At 36.2% G+C, this 19,380-nt stretch overlaps 1 protein-coding gene across 23 annotated transcripts in view; it reads left to right on the top strand.

Annotated features, from left to right (window-relative positions):
• The window catches only part of Wdr17 (WD repeat domain 17), a 97,699-nt gene that overhangs the window by 30,466 nt on the left and 47,853 nt on the right, over positions 1 to 19,380 (top strand). For 10 of the 23 annotated variants that reach the window (XR_001778439.2, NM_001372372.1, NM_001372373.1 and 7 more), the window contains 6 exons: positions 117 to 245; positions 3,274 to 3,457; positions 6,280 to 6,510; positions 8,737 to 8,988; positions 10,996 to 11,118; positions 14,984 to 15,168. Coding sequence is in view for 22 of the 23 variants with exons in the window: in NM_001372372.1 (NP_001359301.1) it covers positions 117 to 245; positions 3,274 to 3,457; positions 6,280 to 6,510; positions 8,737 to 8,988; positions 10,996 to 11,118; positions 14,984 to 15,168 (1,104 nt within the window). In the remaining variant the exon portion in view is untranslated. The remainder of the gene's footprint in view (positions 1 to 116; positions 246 to 3,273; positions 3,458 to 6,279; positions 6,511 to 8,736; positions 8,989 to 10,995; positions 11,119 to 14,983; positions 15,169 to 19,380) is intronic. The other 13 variants (NM_001364215.2, XM_006509431.3, XM_006509430.3 and 10 more) reach the window with 8 other exon arrangements.

The following is a 19,380-nucleotide window of genomic DNA, read 5'->3' as shown; positions in this document are numbered from 1 at the left end:
ATTAGTATTACCAGAAATATATTTTCAGTACATAAAAGCATCTATTAAAGAAGATACAATTATAAAGTTTATCAAATAATGAAAACACTTGACATTTCTTCACATTTGATTTTAAGGCAACCATGTCCCAGGTCAGGCAAGTGGGACTTCTGGCTGCTGGATGTCAACCATGGAACAAAGATGTATGTGCTGCCAACGGAGATCGGTTTGCATACTGCGCAACTCTGGCCATCTACATATACCAGGTCTAATAGCACAGATTATTTCAATTTTTGATTATAGTGCATATGGTTACTTTTAAACTAATATTTGCATTAACTTACTTAGTTGATATTTGTATTTCCCCTTTGAGTATGTACATTAGCGTCATAAGTTAGAAACAATGACATTGATCTTAATTAAACTTGTAATTTTAACTTCTATCTAAACTACTTTTAAAAGTATGGTATATGAATAGAAAGTGTTTAAAATTATTATTAGGGAGTGAAGAACTGTGGCTGTGGTTAGGAACACTTACTGCTCTTGCAGAGTGCCTAAGTTTGTTTTCCAGAGCCCACAACAAAACTAACAATGGGCTATATAATTCCAGCTACAGGGGATCTGATGTGCTTCTCTGGACTCCATAAGCACTGCATTCATATGCGTGCACACAGACTCATATACATGTACGTACATGTACAAAAAACAAAATTTCTTTAAAAAAATAAAATTCCTTTCAAAGCTTGTTTATTGAATAGTTCGTCATGCCAGTGCACACTGACCTTGTAGCTAAAGCGAAATAATCTATCATATTCAAGATATAGCAATAGTCTATTATATATTTTAGTGATTTATTTTTCTACCTGGCATTAGAATTTAATACAGCTGTTCAATGACAGCGAAGAAAAATATGTTAGGCTAAAGTATTAAGATAGCAATCTATAATCCCTACCAGTGCAGCCCCATAACACTGTTATGCTAAGGCATGTTCGTACCTTAGCATTCTACATTGTTCTAGTAAAGTCAGTGAAGATCAGTGGGGTATGACATTATTTCTTCATAAGTGCTTATATGTATAGATATTTATGCTAAATTCCTAACATATCCAGCACATTTGTTGTTAGATGCATTGTATATATTTATAGTCTGCCCTACAGACGGTTTATATTGTTAGTGGGTTTTAAATTTAAAATGTATTAACTACACAAAATAGACAAATATGCAAGCAGGACAACTTAAAATGATTATCACGTGCAGTACTAGTCAGATGTATCAAAAATTATCCAAAGAAAAGCTCTAATTATAGAAAGAAAAAAATACAGACAAGAAGTCTTAGGAAATGTCTATGTCATTACTCAAATTTGATATGCCAAGATATTCACTGTGGCCTTATTAGTGCAGCAGAAAGGAGAAGATATTGAAATGCTGAGCAGTAACACCAGGGCTTCTTCTTGAGAGTCTTCTGAACCTTGACGATAGAAATGCAACCAGGAGCCAATGAGGCTGTTCCTCCTTGAAGACCTTGTACTCTGTAAAAGAGCAAGAGCCCGAGAGGGGATTAAGTAGTCAAATGGATTCAGGGAGTGTTACATGAACTGGGAAATATACACCAGGACAGATTGGATGTTACAGGCTAAGTTTTGAGGGAATTGTGAATTTAAGAAGCTTCAGCTGAAAATGTGTTTTGGAGGAGTGGCTTTTCAAATCATACACTGGGGTGGTGAATAAATAAAAATGAGAAAAATCAGTGGGGAGAGAATTAAGCCGAGCTAGAGGAGCGACAAGACAGAAGAGGTTTGATCATGTAGGGAACCATAGGCTAGTGCTGTCAAGTAGGATTTTACTTTAAGCATGTAGTGAAAGATAGAATCTTTAATGTATTCATGCTACCCACTTACACATTCAAATACAATAAAACCACTCAAAATATATAATGGGTCTGTTATGCTGTTAATAGTTTAAAAATTAATAGCTGAACTATTTCAGAGAGTGAGAGAGCAAGAGTGAGAGCAAGAATGAGAGAGGGAGAGAGAGAGGGAGGGGAGGAGATAGAGGAGAGGGAAAGGGAGAGGGGGAGAAAGGGAGAGTCAGAGAGACAGAGAGATAGAGGGACAGAGGGACAGAGGGACAGAGAGACACAGAGAGAGACTAGAGGCTAAGAGATCACCTAGCTGAAATGGCAGACTTATATAGGAAAGAGAAGCTGGGGAAAGGGAAGGGAGGCTCCTGGCACAGGCAGGTTTAGGGTAGAGGGCGAGCCAGGACACTATAATAGGTATTTGCTGAGAGAGCTCTAATAGGCACCACAGAGTTAGCCACACTTTGGTATGCTAATAAGTACCAAAGTGTTATCCATTTGTCCTAAGTTTCTCTGGGACCTGACTGATACATTCATTGAACGGGACAGTCATTACATTCTCTCGTGGAGCCACTGTTGATCCCACCAGGTTCCAATGGATGATCCTAATCCAGCACTCACACAGATGATCCTGGTTAAAGTAAATAAATTACACACGCACATGCACACACGCGCACACACACACGTGTCATGCATCAAGAAAAAGACAGGTAGAAAGTGAGAGAGCTTAGTGAGAGACAATAACCATATGCATTATGGGAGAAAAAAATGAATGTTAACAAAAGTAAACACTTTTAATATTTTGGAGAATTGTTTTTGAACATCATTGAAAACTTGTTAAAAGTTGTTATAAACAGTCAACTGTTTTTTTTTACATAAACTGATTTTAAAATATACTTTAAAACCCATTCATGTTTTTTTTCTGTAAAACAAAACAAAAAAACCCGTTTGCTTATTTAAACTAATTTTTTGTTCAAATGTTATAAAAAATATTTTGTTTTATTGGTGTTTATTTGTTTGTTTTGAAGATGGGAATTCTCACTATACCCCTGTCTGTACTGAAACTTGCTCTGCAGACCAGACTGGCCTCAAATTTGGAGATCTGCCTGCCTTTGCCTCCCAAGTTCAAAAAAGGTTTTATATTTCATAAAATACATTGATAAAAATGCAATAAAAATAAAATATACATGTTTAAAGTTTAAACGTTTATTTTCCGATGGATAATATGAACTCTTTGTTTCCTCGGTTTGTTTCCAAATGGCTCCTCTCAGCTTGCCGAATTTGGTTGAATGAAAACCAAGGCATAACATGAATTCATATTTATTACTCAGTAACCCAGTACTTCTGTGCATAGCTTCTGCTTTATATAATGGTTGCTAACTGAGAGCATATTACGTAAAAAGAAGAACTCAACTGTTGGGCATGCTTTGTTTTAGCTGGATCACCGTTATAATGAATTCAAACTTCATGCAATTATGTCGGAACATAAAAAAACAATCACGGCAATTTCCTGGTGTCCACATAACCCTGACCTGTTTGCAAGCAGCAGTACCGATAACTTAGTGATCATTTGGAACGTGGCTGAGCAAAAAGTCATTGCTAAACTCGACAACATCAAAGGTACATTTGTCGCAAAAATTTATTTTATCACGTAAAATTTTTATATTTCAACAATCACAATTTGTTTAATTAATTTAGGTTTTAAAACAATATTTAAAATTTCTAGTAGTAACGTGTATAATAAATACATTTCATGCAATTACAAGCAAAGATACAGAACTGAAACAAAATCTCTCAAAATTCCATCGAAGGTGTGATTAACTAAAGATATAGCCAATCATAAACAATTAGATTAACATTAAAATCTAATATGAGAATTTCCATAATAAATACATAAATAAAAATAGAAAAAATAATTAGGTGAATAACAGGCCTTGCCTGTTCATTTATGTGTTCTAATATTTAACAAATATGGACAATAATATGCAGATAATATCCATCTACATGATACTCTGATGAGCATGTTTTGTGACTTTATGTGTGATTTGGTAAAGATGGAAACCTATTTCAATGAACAGGTATCTAGGAACTTGGTAATATTACTTGCTTTTTGTTTGTTTGTTTGTTTGTTTGTTTGATGTTTCTCTGTGTTACCCTGGATGTCCTAGAACTAGCTTTGTAGACCAGACTGGCCTTGAACTCACAGAGATCCACCTACCTCTGCCTCCCAAGTGCTGGGATTAAAGGTATGCCATTACTATTAGCCACAACCTTTCTTTTACTCAACTTTGAGAATTCTTTAATTTTAACCGTAACATACGTAATATATAATTAATATATATAATAAATGTATAATTAATATATAGTTAAGTAATTGTTTATGATAAATATCATAATCCCCTTTATTTTTCAGTACCAATGATAGTTCAGTGATTGTTTATAATTATGTAATATATTTCTAAATATGATGTCCATATTCAGTTTTTTTAAAGTCATAAATAGTTTTGAGATAGAAAACTGAGACACAACTATTGAAGTAGCTTAATTTTGTTCAAAATGTCTTTACTATATTCTAACATATAATTGCAATATTGGTAACTCAAGCACATTCAACCTATGTTTTCTGTGACAGTCATGTCCTTTTTAATGTTTAGACATATTTAACACATTTAGTATGATGCCTTTTCAATTTAGATCTTTAAAAAGTTTAAAAGATTAGTGAAAGGAACTAATATTATTATTCAATGGTGTTTTTAAGTTAATTCCCAAATTAGAGTATTTTGCAACTGTAAAAAGTACATTTTACTAATTCATGTAATCTGTTTGTAATCGCTTAGCCTAACCAGTTATTAGTGAGTAAAGTTTGCACCCAGCCTTTGAGAAAGATATTTATAACATAAGCCATTTAATGAACTATTCATATAGTTGATTGGTCTTTGGATTTTTAGCATATCACTGAGAAAATAAAATCCACATTACTTCTGGCAGTGAGCATTGTGATGTAAAAACAGCTATTTGTGGCTTCCACTAGAAGGTTTCATATATCTCCATATTTTCTGATAATCTGTTAGTCAAAAGGCCTATAAGTATTATTTATATAAATTACAATGCATATACCTGATACTTTATGGTTTTTGTAGGTAGCCTTAGATAACTTAAAAACTCTACTTGAAGTTAAGTTTACATTATGTGATAAAGAAATTGAAGATGTGCAATGCATTGCTCTCTTAAAGTCACAGCACAGACACTGTACTAGCTAATGGGTGGAAATGAAAATTTAGGCTAGGCGTGATGGTGAACGCCTTTAATCCCAGCCTTGGGAGGGAGAGGCAGGTGCATCTCTGTGAATTTGAGGCCAGCCTGGTCTACATAATGAGTTCAGGACAGCCATAGCTACATAGAGAGACCCTACCTGAAAAAAAAAGCAAAAAAACCAAACCAAACCAAAACAAAACAAAACAAAACAAAACAACCTTTAGCCAAGAAGCAGTGGAGTGTGCGTTTTGAGGGCAGCCTGGTCTTCAGAGTGAGTTCCAGGGCAGCCATGGCGACACAGAGAAACCCTGCCTCAAAAGAAAACACACACACAATTAAATGCACTTCAGGAGTACAGACAATTATTCCCAGCTTTGTCAAGAATTAACTATCAAACTTTATTTGTGTCTGATGTATTTCTGGGTACATCAGCCATTGTTTCCCATGTCCCTGGATGTACAATTTAAAAGGACTTCTTCACTGGCCTTTGTAGAAAAATTGAATGACTGTGATAACAGTTTGGGTAAATTCTATTTAAATTTTACTTTGAAAAATTTCAAAGGCTTATTGCTAATTCCTCTAGTTTCTTTCTCAACAACTTCCTAATTTGAAATTTAAAGATTTAATACTGTATTTATACATTTTAAAATACTGTTATTTTTAGAATCAATATTAATTCCTAAGGTATCTTAGACTTCATTTGTTTGGAAATTGAGTTTCAGCAAAGGAAAAATTGCTGTCCAGTGAAATTTTGATCTTCCACATGCTGTTTTGGACCTGAGTGGTTTTCATTTCAATTTTCTTTTTTTCCCCTAGTAAACGAATCTATGTAGTGAGATAATGAGTATTAGATTTGCATCATTGCTAAATGTTAAAGGTATCACCAGGTCTACACCGTAGCATAATGAGTAAACTTACATATTTCAAACATCAAAAATGGTAGATTAAATGAGTTGGTATTCTTTACATATATTACCTATAGTTCTTAAAATTATCTTATAAGTATAATCCTCTTCAAGAAGTTGGTTGTTTTTTAAAATAATTCTTAAATGTCAATTTTTGTGAATGTAGAATGCCAACTAGGGTCAAATATAGAATGTAGAATGTAGAATGCCAACAAGGGTTGTACAAATCTTACATCTATTCTTCTGTTGTCTGTGTTCGTGTTCTTGTTTAATTTTTTCCAGAGACACCTGCCTGCCTCGGCTGGTGCTGGAACACACATGATGCTGTGGCATTCGTTTCCCAGAAGGGTCCTCTGCTCATTTGGACCATCTCAGGGCCAGATAGTGGAGTGTCTGTGCACAAAGAAGCCCATAGTTTTGCGTCTGACATTTGCATATTTAGGTGGCACACCCAAAAGAAAGGAAAAGTTGCATTTGGTCACATTGATGGAAGCATATCGATTTTTCAGCCTGGTGAGTATTAAAATGTCCTGTTCCTATCTATTTTCTTAGCAAACAAATTTCTTATTCACATTCATGTATTAGTCTGAGAATAAACAATTTAAACAGAAGAAGTTGGCTCACAGTTTGACTCGCAATGTGGGAGGTTTCAGTCTCTGATCAATTATCTTCATTGCTTAAACCTACATGAGTATATTACACCTTACATAGAACTTATGTCAGGAAAATATCATTCTTCATGTGGCTGGGTGTGAGAAAGAGAAGCGGAAGGAAAGTTAATTTCAGACTCCATTCAAAGGCATGTTTCTAGTAGCAAAACCTCCTAGTAAGACCTGGTCTTTAGAAATATTTTCCTCTTATTTTTGAGATTTCAATGTAATGTCATAATTTTCCCTTTCCCTTTCCTTCTTCCAAAACACTCTCAGACCACCTTCATTTCCCTTCTTCAAATTCATGGGCTCTTTTGTCATTAATTTTTATGTGCATGTATGTGTGTGTATGGACAATATATATTCCTAAATACAATATAGTCAGATGTATGATTTTACTCATATGTATGTTTTAGAAACTGCCCATTTGTTATTGGAGAACCAGCACCTGATTTTTAAAGGCTCCACAACCTCCCACGAGAACCACAGGTTATGGACCAATCTTCTACGCAGGAGCTGTTCGAAGACTCGCCACATACCTAATTATAGCAGTGCTTAAAGTCCAATTTCACAAACTGCTAGCATAAGCACACTAATGAAACTATTATCCAGATTGGGCTAAATCCTAAGGTTCGCGTGATGCGCACTTCACTTATGATAGCGACACTGTATATGATAGTCACCTTCCTGCCATGTGTGCTGCACTGTGTTTGAACTAACCCCCTCCAATCATTTGTCATGGCCTGAGATTTCACATCAGCTCTTAATATCTGCACTTATTGAAAATGAGTCAAATGAACAAGAATTTTAATTTGGGAAGCAAAATTGTATATATAATATACAAGATGCTATCCCTTTGGATAGAGATACTGCCATACCACTGTTCTTTATCAAAGGTATCACCCCTCACAAACGTGCATTTGCAGATGCACGTTAGTATGCAGGGCATATGCACATGTGTCTGTGTCCAGGCCAGAGAAGAGCTTCAGGAATTGTTCTTCAGAAAAAGGCCATTGCCTTAATTTTTACGACAGTCGGTCACCTAGGAGAGAGCTTGCCCATAGAGCTAGATTGACTGACTAGTGAGCTCCAGGACTCCAAATGCTGAGATTATAACCATGAGCCACCGTGCCCAGAATCATGATTTGGACTCTGGGGATTGAATTCAGATCCTTATACTTTTAAGGCAAGCGCTAAACTGTCTTCCCACACTCTGTTACTGTCCTTTTAAACAAGCATTCCCTTTGAAGTTTATAATTCTTCCAACTAATACGCACTTTCTTTTATATTTGTTGTGTCTCCACTTAATTGCATCATCTCCTATCTTTTGAGAGTGAGGGGACTGGCTCAGGAAAGTTCCCATGTGGTTCATCAGCAAAACACCACTTTCCACATCGCTAGTTATATACTTAATTTGCAAAAGCAAAGATGATTCCTGATCATTTCTTTGTATATTAAATTTTGTTTATTTATCCTTGTAGTTCTTGCTTTAATACTCTGGTATGAACCAAAACAACTAATGATGATTGAGAAGGAATTATTGTAAATACTGTTAATACTATTTATAACGCACCCTACTGAAATAGCTTATTAATGAACCACTCATATAGTGATTTCGAAATCTCTGTGAAAAATATTGAATCCTACACTATACCAGAGGAGCTTAGACACCAATGATTGTGTCTTGTCCAGGAGAGCAAAGCTAGTCAGTTATAAAATCAGACCTAGGCCATCACCTCCAAAGTTAATGCCTTTACTCATTACTGATACTCTCTGTCTCATAACTACTTCCTTGTCCCTGGCCTGTCATGAGAAAGTGAAAACTCTTGCTGATGAGGTAAGGCAGTCCTTTCCTTCCATATTTTCAGTGATAAGTATGAGGAATACTGAAAGCACTAGACAATATCAAAGCAAGGCTGATAACCCTGACTCACATAGTCAGGACAAACTAATTCCCCCATTCACATGTCAGCCATCCAGATAAGAAAGCCAGATCAGGAGTCCCACCATCAGGTGACATACAGTAGAAAACATGAGGGAAACAGGATCCTATGATGTTCTGTGAAACAATTCTCTTTGTATGAAATAGGTAGCAAAAATCAGAAACATGTTCTGAGACCGGACTCTCTTGAAGGAACAGATGAGGAGGACCCTGTTACAGCCCTGGAGTGGGACCCACTGTCCACAGATTATCTTCTGGTGGCTAATTTGCATTTTGGAATTCGTCTTCTGGACTCTGAATCCCTTTACTGCATCACAACGTTTAATCTTCCCAGTGCTGCAGTGTCTGTGCAGTGCTTGGCCTGGGTTCCCAGTGCTCCAGGCATGTTTATAACTGGAGGTAAATGTGTCCATATTCCTGAAAGCTTCAAGTATGGGAATTTCCCTTAAATGAGCTAGATACATTGTATCCTGTTAGTTGAGTTTTATAAAATGTTTTAATTAATATCACAAGTATTATTTATATACTGAGTGACTAATTTATAATGTGTGTCATTGACATGATTAAAGTGGAATTAAGAAACCATATTTTCTGTGTATTGAAATATGTCGCAATGTATTATATACTTATATTTTATATTTATATATAATATAAACACATGCTTCTGTTTTGACAGATTTTGACAGATCATCACCATATATGCTACGGTAGTTAAATATCTTCAGTCAAATTTAGAAATGAAAGTAGTATAAAACTCCATGGTTAAAAGGATACTTTTTCTTGTCTGAGAGAATTTACCAAGGCAGATGATGAAATTCCAGAAGACAAAAAAAATTAGGAATAGCAATGAGGAATTAAGTGACAACCAGCTTTTACCATTTACTAAAGCTCTGAGAGAAAGACACAGAGAGAGAGAGAGACAGAGAGAGACAAAGAGAAAGACAGAGACAGAGAGAGACCGAGAGAGAGACAGAGACAGAGAGAAGAGATAGAGAGACAGAGACAGAAACAGAGAGGCAGAGACAGGGATGCAGAGAGGGGAGAGAGGTAAAGGAGAGGGGGAAAGGGAGTGGAGGTGACAAGAGAGGGGGGGGAAGGAAGGGAAGGGGAGTGGAAAAGAGAGGAGAGGAGAAGAGAGGAGAGGGGAAAGCCCTGTAGAGAAAGAAGAACGTCAACCATTCCATTAAAGTAATATTTACCTAACATAAAATAATATTATTTGTCCTTGCAACGTTTAGTACAATCCTGTACTAGTTTGTTTTACTTTTACAGTTTTAAATTTAAAGAAGAAAGAACTGGATTCCTCATCTATATATCATAGTAACATTTAATTAAGTTTTATTAGTGAAAAAATATAAATGTATTTATTAACTGAGATAAACTTTATCTGTTTCAAACCATAGTCTAGTGGTTTCTAATCTATTCTCAAGGTTATATAGCCATTATCTCAATCCAGAGCATTTTATTTTTTTCCCTAACAAACCCTGTACCCAATACCAATAACCAAGTACCACCATTCCTCTCCACACTTTGAAGGCCACCCATGTACATAAACCAGTAATGTACTTTCTGTCCCTGAGCTTGCCTGTTTGGGGCATCTCTAGCAGTCATTCTATTAGTCATTAGTCTCTAGTGTTTGCTCCTTTCGCTTAACACAGTGTTTTCAAGATTCAGCTGTGCTGCAACATAGATCAGTTTATCACTCCTTTCTGTCATAAATAAGATCCTATCATAGGATCTGACAGATGTCATTGGTAGTTATTTATACAATTGACCCTTTAGGCCATTAGGAATAGTATTGTTATTATGAGCATCAATGTAGAACTGTTATGTAGACTTACACTTCTGTTAACTTATAAACTCGAGTAAACATTGTAGGTGCTAAGGTGATACTATGTGTGACTGAAACACAGACTGACCATTCTCCAAGGCACCTACTGAAGGATATGGAGGGGGAGAGGAATTTTCTAATTGGCTTTTAAGAATGTTTGATTTATTTTGCTGGAAGCAGATAGCGAGCCAGTGGTGGATGTTTCAGTGTAGAAAGATGGCTTACTGTTAGAAGTGGACAACTTTCTTTACCTGACCACTTCCAAGAATGCATGGTGCCAATGGAGATTGTTTGTTATAATGACCTCCTGTTATAATGGAGATCCTATTATCGTTACCTCCACCATAGAAGGCAATTTCTAACCCATGACAGAGTGTAATGGAATAAAAAATAAACATGGCCCAAATTTAAAACTGGAGCAAAATATCAGCCATTTCTTTGATTGTATCATTAATATTTAGATGATATCACTGCCTGCCTCTGGAAGGCTCTGTTGTTACTTTTATGACTGGGTATTTTTTGTGTCAGAAAAAAAAAAAACGTGTTGACATTTGCATTTCTGATGATCTGACTAGATTCTCAAGTGGGCGTTTTACGCATTTGGAATGTTTCAAGAACAACACCTATTGATAATTTTAAATTAAAGAAAACAGGATTTCACTGCTTTCATGTAGTTAATTCTCCTCCAAAGAAAAAATGTAAGTAAAAATATAAAAATTTTAATATTTCCTAGTATCATGTTTTCTGCAAATAAAGTGAAAATACAATATAAATATATTAAATGTTTTATGCCATTGATATTCTTAATAATATATACAGAAGGAACCACAGAATAACTAGTATTCCTAATATAAAACTATTTAGACCAAAATGACACTGAATAATATTCAGATAATCTTAAATTATTGCTGTGAAGAAGGTAAAACAATGATATTAATGAGAATTTGCAATAGTAGTGAAATTAATAAAAATGACCTAGCAGGTATATTTTATGTCTTAAGCATGTCTAATTTAGAACATACACAGATTATAGCAAAGAAAGCTCAAATAATCTGAGTGTTCAAATAATAGGACTTTTAACTCCCAGTTTCCTTTTTTGACTATTGATTGCTACTGAATTTATAGAATTTCAAGGTATTTCTACTGTCTTTATTTTATTCACATTGTTTTCTGATTTTTCGTTGATTTTTTATTTATTTATTTTATTTTTAATTTGCTTTTCACACTCCATATTCCATTTCCCCGCCCCACCTCATCCACCCTCCATCTGCTCCACATCCTATACCTCCTCTCCACCCCACCCCATCTCCACATGGATGCTCCCACCTCCCACCCCACCTGAACTCTAAACACCCTGGGGCCTCCAGTCTCTTGAGGGTTAGGTGCATATCCTCTGAATGAACACAGACCTAGAAGTCTTCTACTGTATGTGTGTTGGGGGCCTAATAATAGCTTGTATATGCTGTCTGTTTGGTGGTTCAGTGTTTGAGACTGCTGGTCCTTCTGCTGGATCACTGTTAACCTCAGATTCTTTCAGCCTTTCCTAATTCAACAACAGGGGTCAGCTGCTTCTGTCCATTGGTTGGGTGCAAATGTCTGCATCTGATTCTTTCAGCTGCTTGTTGGGTCTTCTGGAGGGCAGTCATGATAGATCCCTTTTTAGAGTGCTCCATATAGCCTCAGCTCCCCTTGAGCTGAATGCCACTTTGGGCCTGTTGCTGGACCTTCTTTTCCTCAGGCTTCTCTCCATTTCCATCCCTGTAATTCTTTCAGACAGAACTAATTATGGGTTAGAGATGTGACTGTGGGATAGCAATCCCATCCCTCACTTGATGTCCTGTCTTCCTGCTGGAGGTTGGCTCATTAAGTTCCCTCTCCCTAACATATATTCTAAATAAAAATATGAAATTTTGGGAAACATTTTGAGTTAGATTTTTTTTTATTGAAAATAAGGAAGAATAAATTGACTTTGTGTTAGGTCTGCCATGAACATATTGCATAGCTGGTAGTGTGTCCATATTGTGACTGGAAAAACTGTAGGCTGAGGAATATTTTTCTCCAATTAAAATAGAACTAATTTCTTCTATTCCTCGGATGTCTGACCCCTGCAAATTCATTGACCCCTCTGTTTTAATAATTATTATTATAGATATACATAAAAGAATGAACATAAATACAATCTGCTAAGCCCATTCAATGTTGGATGCATATATATGTTTCTAGGGATCACCACTGACAATTATATAGTCAATCATGGGGCTTTTGATAAAATAAAAAAATCTATGATTGGGCTTAATCGTTAGGAGAGAGCTTGCTGTTCTTCCAGAGGACTTTGCAGTTTTCAGTACCCATGTCAATTAGCACACACTACATGTAACTCCAGCTTCAGGATATCTGAAACCTTCTAACCTTCTAACCTCTACAAGCTCTTGCACTAGCATATACTCAGACACTGACACGCACATGCACACCCATCCACCTAATACACATATACACATGCAGGCATACATAAACACATGTTTTGATCTAGGATGATCATTTCCTTCGCACTTAAACCTATGTTTCATCATACAAAGATAAAAAATTAACTATCACTCTTCAAATTAATGTTTTATTTTCTAATTCAGGGTGTATTGATAAATAAAAGTGACTATATTTGAACCCCAAGTATTTTTGTAAATATAAACCTTTCTGTAGAAACAGAACATTTCAGGGATTTAAAAATGATTTAGAAAAATTAGCAGTGGTGGATGATGTATGCCAAACCAGCACATTGTTTCTATTTTTTTCTATCTGTATTAATTTTTTTATTTTATTGTAACAGATTTTCATATCTTGGAAAGATTTAGACCTCATAATTCTGTTCTTTCATATTTTTCTGAAAGGGTCCATGTATATTAGCAAAAAAACTAAAAATGTAATGAATCACAAACTAATATTGTCATTTTTGAATAGTATCTTTCAGATACTCTGTTGTTGATAGACCTCCTGACTTATTTTTCTAGTTTGCATTAAATATAATACTGTAAACTAAGAATCATTATGAAGTGAAATTAAAAAATAAAGACATTTCATTATAAACAAGAATTCCAAGCAGATTGATGCATAAAGTTTGTCAAGACCACTTATGATGTCGAGTAATGAAAATACCAGGAAACATTATGGACCATATTAACTTTTACCCAGACTACATGTCATTGAACTGAATCAATTACTACCAGATGTCTATTTTATTACTATGCATTCCGGTTTGGATTTCCTGTCACTCTCAGGTTCAAAGTAATGAGCAATATCTACGATGAATTCATCAAGGACTTTCTTATATTTTAACCAGAAAATAAAATACCAAGAGGTATTTATGCATATCTCAATATGTAGTTAATAGTAGGTTATACAAATACTTTACAATGGCACAAAGTAATAGAAGCAGTTGTTCTCATCGACTCGATAATTAATTTATAAAGATATTTGCATTGACAGAAAACCATCACATATATGTGGGGTTGGGTATGAAGGTTGTACTGCTTATTTTATTCTCTGTGTGTGCCTGTTTATATCTCTCTATGTGTTTGTGGCACATATGTGCACATATACATACACCTCTGTGTGTAGAGGCAGACAAGGGCATTGGATTCATTGAAGATGGAGCCTCAGGTATTTGTGGCATTCCAGATTGTTGCATAGGTATTTGAGTTCTGACTCTAGTTTTCATATTTGTACAGCAGGCTCTCTTAACTGCAGAACCATCTCTTCAGGTCCCTATGACAGGATTTTGAAAGAAGATTGTTTTTAAAAATAATCACATATTTTAATTTATGAAACAATAGCAAACTACATATTCATAAATGGCTATAGTGTGGGCAAATTTATTATTAAAATTTTGTATATATTAATTACTTCTGGAAATTAATATATTATTCTTTAACCAGCTTTTCCCCAAATAACCACACAGAGACCTTTTACTTTATCAATGCCTTAAGCCTTAGCTGGGCAGACACTCAACTAGCTCATCTAAGTTAACCCAATCACCTAGTCCCATCCAGCCACGTGGCTAGCTATGCTCTAGGCCTGTGATCACACCCATTTCCTACCACATCTCCTGGCAAAAACCTCTTCTCCTCCTCCACCTCCTCCCCCAGCTTCTTGCTCCTCCTCCTCCTCTGCTCCTTCCTCCTCCTCTTCCTCCTCTTCTTCCTTCTCCTTCCCATTACTTTCTCTCTCCCAGAAAGTCCCACCTTCCACTTCCTGTCCTGATAATTGGCCATCAGAATTTTTTTTTATTAAAGCCCATCAAAGAATGCCCTAGGTAGGTGAGGAACAACAGATACACAATTTCACAAAACATACTTCAATGCTATAAGTCCTGCCTAATTTTCAGCCACATTGATATATACTTCTTTAACACTGAGTTTTATGCTCATTTTTGGTGATTCTGTAGAAGTAGAAATTGTGATCATTAATACAGATTATGAATGTAAAACAAAACAGAAAGTTGTAGTATATATTAAGTCCTGTGATTTTATTCTAAAGAAAAGTGATTGCTATTTTTCCCTCATATTTTAGTTTCCGTCCAGTCTCCAAACAAAAATCATTATATATCTTCAACAAGTGAAGCAGTTCCACCCCCAAATTTGACACAGAATCAAGCATTTTCTCTTCCCCCTGGTCATGTCGTATGCTGTTTCCTGGATGGTGGAGTTGGACTTTATGACATGGGAGCCAAGAAGTGGGATTTTCTTAGAGAACTGGTAGGTCCTCTCATTATTTTGTAATGCACGATGCTTATTTTGTGTATACTTGTGATATTGACTTACACCTATGTATTAATATTGCTAAACATTAATTTTAGGTAATAATATACTGAAAAAATATATATATATGTTCAACTAGCTCATCTAAGTAACTCAACTAGGTAGCCCCATCCAGCCACACAGCTAGCTATATGTTCTAGGCCTGTGATCACATCCATCTCCTACCACAATTTCTGGCAAAAAACATCTCCTCTTCCTCTTCTTCCTCCTCCTCCTCCACCCCTTCCTCCTCCTCTTCCTCCTTCACTTCTTCCTCCTCTTTCCCATTCCTTTCTCTTTCTCCATTTCTTTCAGGTATATACATATATACATACATATACATATACATATACATATACATATACATATACATATACATATACATATACATATATATATATATATATATATATATATATATATATATATATGAATGAAAGCTGGAGGATCCTGGGCAGATCTCATTTAGACCCTAAGAGAACACAAATGCTATCCCAGACTACTATACCCAGCAAAACTCTCAATCACCATAGATAGAGAAACCAAGATATTCCATGACAAAACCAAATTTATACAATATCTTAGCACAAATCCACCCCTACAAAGGATAATAGATAGAAAATGCCAACACAAGAAAGGAAACTACACCCTAGAAAAATCAAGAATGTAATTTTCTTTCAACAAATCCAATAGAAGACAACCACACAAACATAAAAATAACATCAATAATAACAGGAAGCTACAATCACTATTCCTTAATATCTCTTAAGATCAATGGACTCAATTCCCCAATAAAAAGACATAAATTAACAGACTGGATATATAAACAGGACCCAGCATTTTGCTGCATACAAGAAATACACAAAGACAAACATAATCTCAGAGTAAAAGGAATTAAAGGCCCATATCTAAACATAGTAAAAGCAATATACAGTAAACCATTAAACTAAATGGAGAGAAACTTAAAGTAATCCCACTAAAATCAGGGACTAGACAGGCTGCCCAAGCTCTCCCTACCTATTCAATATAGTATTCAAAGTCCTAGCCAGAGCAATTTGAAAACAAAGGGAAACAAATTAGAAAGGAAGAAGTCAAATATCACTTTTTGCAGATGATATGATAGTATACTTAAGTGACCCTAAAAATTTAACCAGAGAACTCCTAAACCTGAAAAACAACTTCAGCAAAGTAGCTGGATATTAAATTAACTCAAACAAATCAGTGGCCTTCCTCTACACAAAGGATAAACAGGCTGGGAAAGAAATTAGGGAAACAACACCCTTCACAATAGTCAGAAATAATATAAAATACCTTGGTGTGACTAACTAAGCAAGTCAAAGATCTGTATGACAAGAACTTCAAGTCTCTGAAGAAATAAATTGAAGACCTCAGAAGATGGAAAGATCTCCCATGCTCATGGATGAGTAAGACTAATTTAGTAAAACTGGCTATCTTGCCAAAAGCAATCTACAGATTCAGTGCAATTCCCATCAAAATTCCAAATCAATTCTTCATAGAATTAGAAAGAGCAATTTGCAAATTCATCTAGAATAACATAAAACCTAGGATAGCAAAAACTATTCTCAACAATAAAAGAACTTCTGGTGGAATCACTATCCCTGACCTCAAGCTGAACTACAGAGCAATTGTGATAAAACAAAAACAAAAACAAAAACAAAAACAAAAAAAACAACTTCATGGTATTGGTACAGTGGCAGGCAGGTATATCAATGGAATAGAATTGAAGACCCAGAAATTAACCCACACACATATGGTGACTTGATCTTTGACAAAGGAGCTAAAACATCCAGTGGAGAAAGACAGCATTTTCAACAAATGGTGCTGGTTCAACTGGGAGTTAACGTGTAGAAGAATGCAAATTGATCCATTCTCATCTCCTTGTACAAAGATCAAGTTCAAGTGGATCAAGGACCTCCACATAAAACCAGATACACTGAAACTTATAGAGGAAAAAGTTGAGAAGAGCCTCCAGTACATGGGCACAGGGGAAATTTTCCTGTACAGAGCATCAATATCTTATGCTCTACGATCAAAAATTGACAAATGGGACCTCATAAAATTGTAAAGCTTCTGTAAGGCAAAGGACACTATCAGTAGGACAAAATGGCAACCAACAGATTGGGAAAAGATCTTTACCAACCCTATATCTGATAGAGGGCTAATTTCCAATATATACAAAGAAATTCAAGAAGATAGATTCTAGAGAACCAAATAACCCTATTTTAAAAATGGGATACGGAGCTAAACAAAGAATTCTCAACTGTGGAATACCGAATGGCTAAGAAACACCTAAAAAATGTTCAACATTCTTAGTCATCAGGAAAATGCTAATCAAAACATTCCTGAGATTCCACCTCAGACCATTCAGAATGGCTAAAATCAAAAACTCAGGTGACAGCAGATGCTGGCAAGGATGTGAAGAAAGAGGAAAACTCCTCCATTGCTGGTGGAATTGCAAGCTGGTACAAGCACTCTGGAAATCAGAGCTCCCAGGCACTCAAAATTGGACATAGTACTACCTGAGGACCCAGCAATACTACTCCTGGATATATGCCCAGAAAATGCTCCAACACATAATAAGGACACAGGTTCCACTACATGTATAGCAGCCTTATTTTTAATAGCCAGAAACTGGAAAGGATCCAGATGTCCTTCAACAAAGGAATGGATACAGAAAATGTGGTACGTTTACACAATGGAGTACTACTCAGCTATTAAAAACAATGACTTCATGGAATTCTTAGGCAAATGGATGGAACTAGAAATTATCATCCTGAGTGAGGTAACCCAATCACAAAAGAACACATATGGTGTGCACTCACTGATAAGTGAATATTAGCCCAGAAGGTAGGAATATCCAAGATACAATTCACAGACAACATGAAGCTCAAGAAGGAAGATCACAGTGTGGATATTTCAGTCCTTGTTAGACAGGGGAACAAAATACCCATCGAAGGAGTTACAAAGACAAAGAATGGAGCAGAGACTGAAGGAAAGACCATCCAGAGACTGCCCCACCTGGGTATCTATCTCATATACAGTCACTAAACCCAGATACTATTGTGGATGCCAACAAGTGCTTGCTGACAGGAGCCTGATATAGCTGTCTCCTGAGGTGCTCTAACAGTACCTGACAAATATAGAGGTGGATGTCCTCAGTCAATCATTGGACTGAGCACAGGGTTCCCAAGGGAGGAACTAGCAAAAGAACCCAAGGAGCTGAAGGGGTTAGCAGCCCCATAGGAGTAACAACAAGATGAAATACCCAGTACCCCAGAGCTCCCAGGCACTCAATCACCAACCAAAGAGCACACATGGAGGGACCCATGGCTACAGCTGCATATGTAGCAGAGGATGTCCTTGTTGGTCATCAATGGGAGGGGAGGCCCTTGGTGCTGTGAATGCTGTATGCTCCAGTGTAGGGGAATGACAGGGCCAGAAAGCTGGAGTGAGTGGGTTGGTGAGCAGGGGGAGGAGGGAGGGGATAGGAGGTTGTTGGAGGGGAAATCAGGAAAGGGGATAACATTTGAAATGTAAATAAAGAAAATATCTTAAAATAAAAAAAGAAAGAAAGAAAACCCACAGTGAGCTCATACATAGGTGCTGGAAGTGCTAGCCAGTGATCCACTTTGACTCTGCATTTTAGACATAATTGTTCATATTGACCTTTAATTTGATGGGTCCTACATAAGGCTTTGTGGGGTGTCTTAAGATTAACAAACTTAATACAGAACATGCAGAACATAACAGGGTATGTGATCAGCATGACCCTTCTCTGAGCCAAATTAATTTCCTGTGTCAATGACTAGCAGGCACACTACAGCAACAATAGGTACTAGCAGTCGGGTATGGGACAAAATGGCTAGAGCTGTGCTGAGGTGAGGAGCAGTCCTCAACATAAGCAACCGCTTTATGGTTTCACATTTTGGCTTCATGTAATTCTGTGCTGTGTCCTGACTGTGAAGAACCGTACCTTGAGCAAGGCTTACTGTCTTGAGTAAATGAGGGCGTGCTTACATTGTAATTATTACTTGATGAGTTTACCTCCCAATTCTTCCTTAGAGCTTAGGACCATCCTAAATCTCCCGCAACTTGAATTACATCAAGGCGTACATTTAACACACTTCCGTGGCCATGGCTCCCCTGTGA

The sequence above is a fragment of the Mus musculus genome, chromosome 8 (genome assembly GCF_000001635.26).
Source record: "Mus musculus strain C57BL/6J chromosome 8, GRCm38.p6 C57BL/6J".
Taxonomy (NCBI): Eukaryota; Metazoa; Chordata; class Mammalia; order Rodentia; family Muridae; genus Mus; species Mus musculus.
The sequence above is the reverse complement of the archived record's forward strand: the minus strand, read 5'-3'. Positions and strand labels throughout refer to the sequence as shown.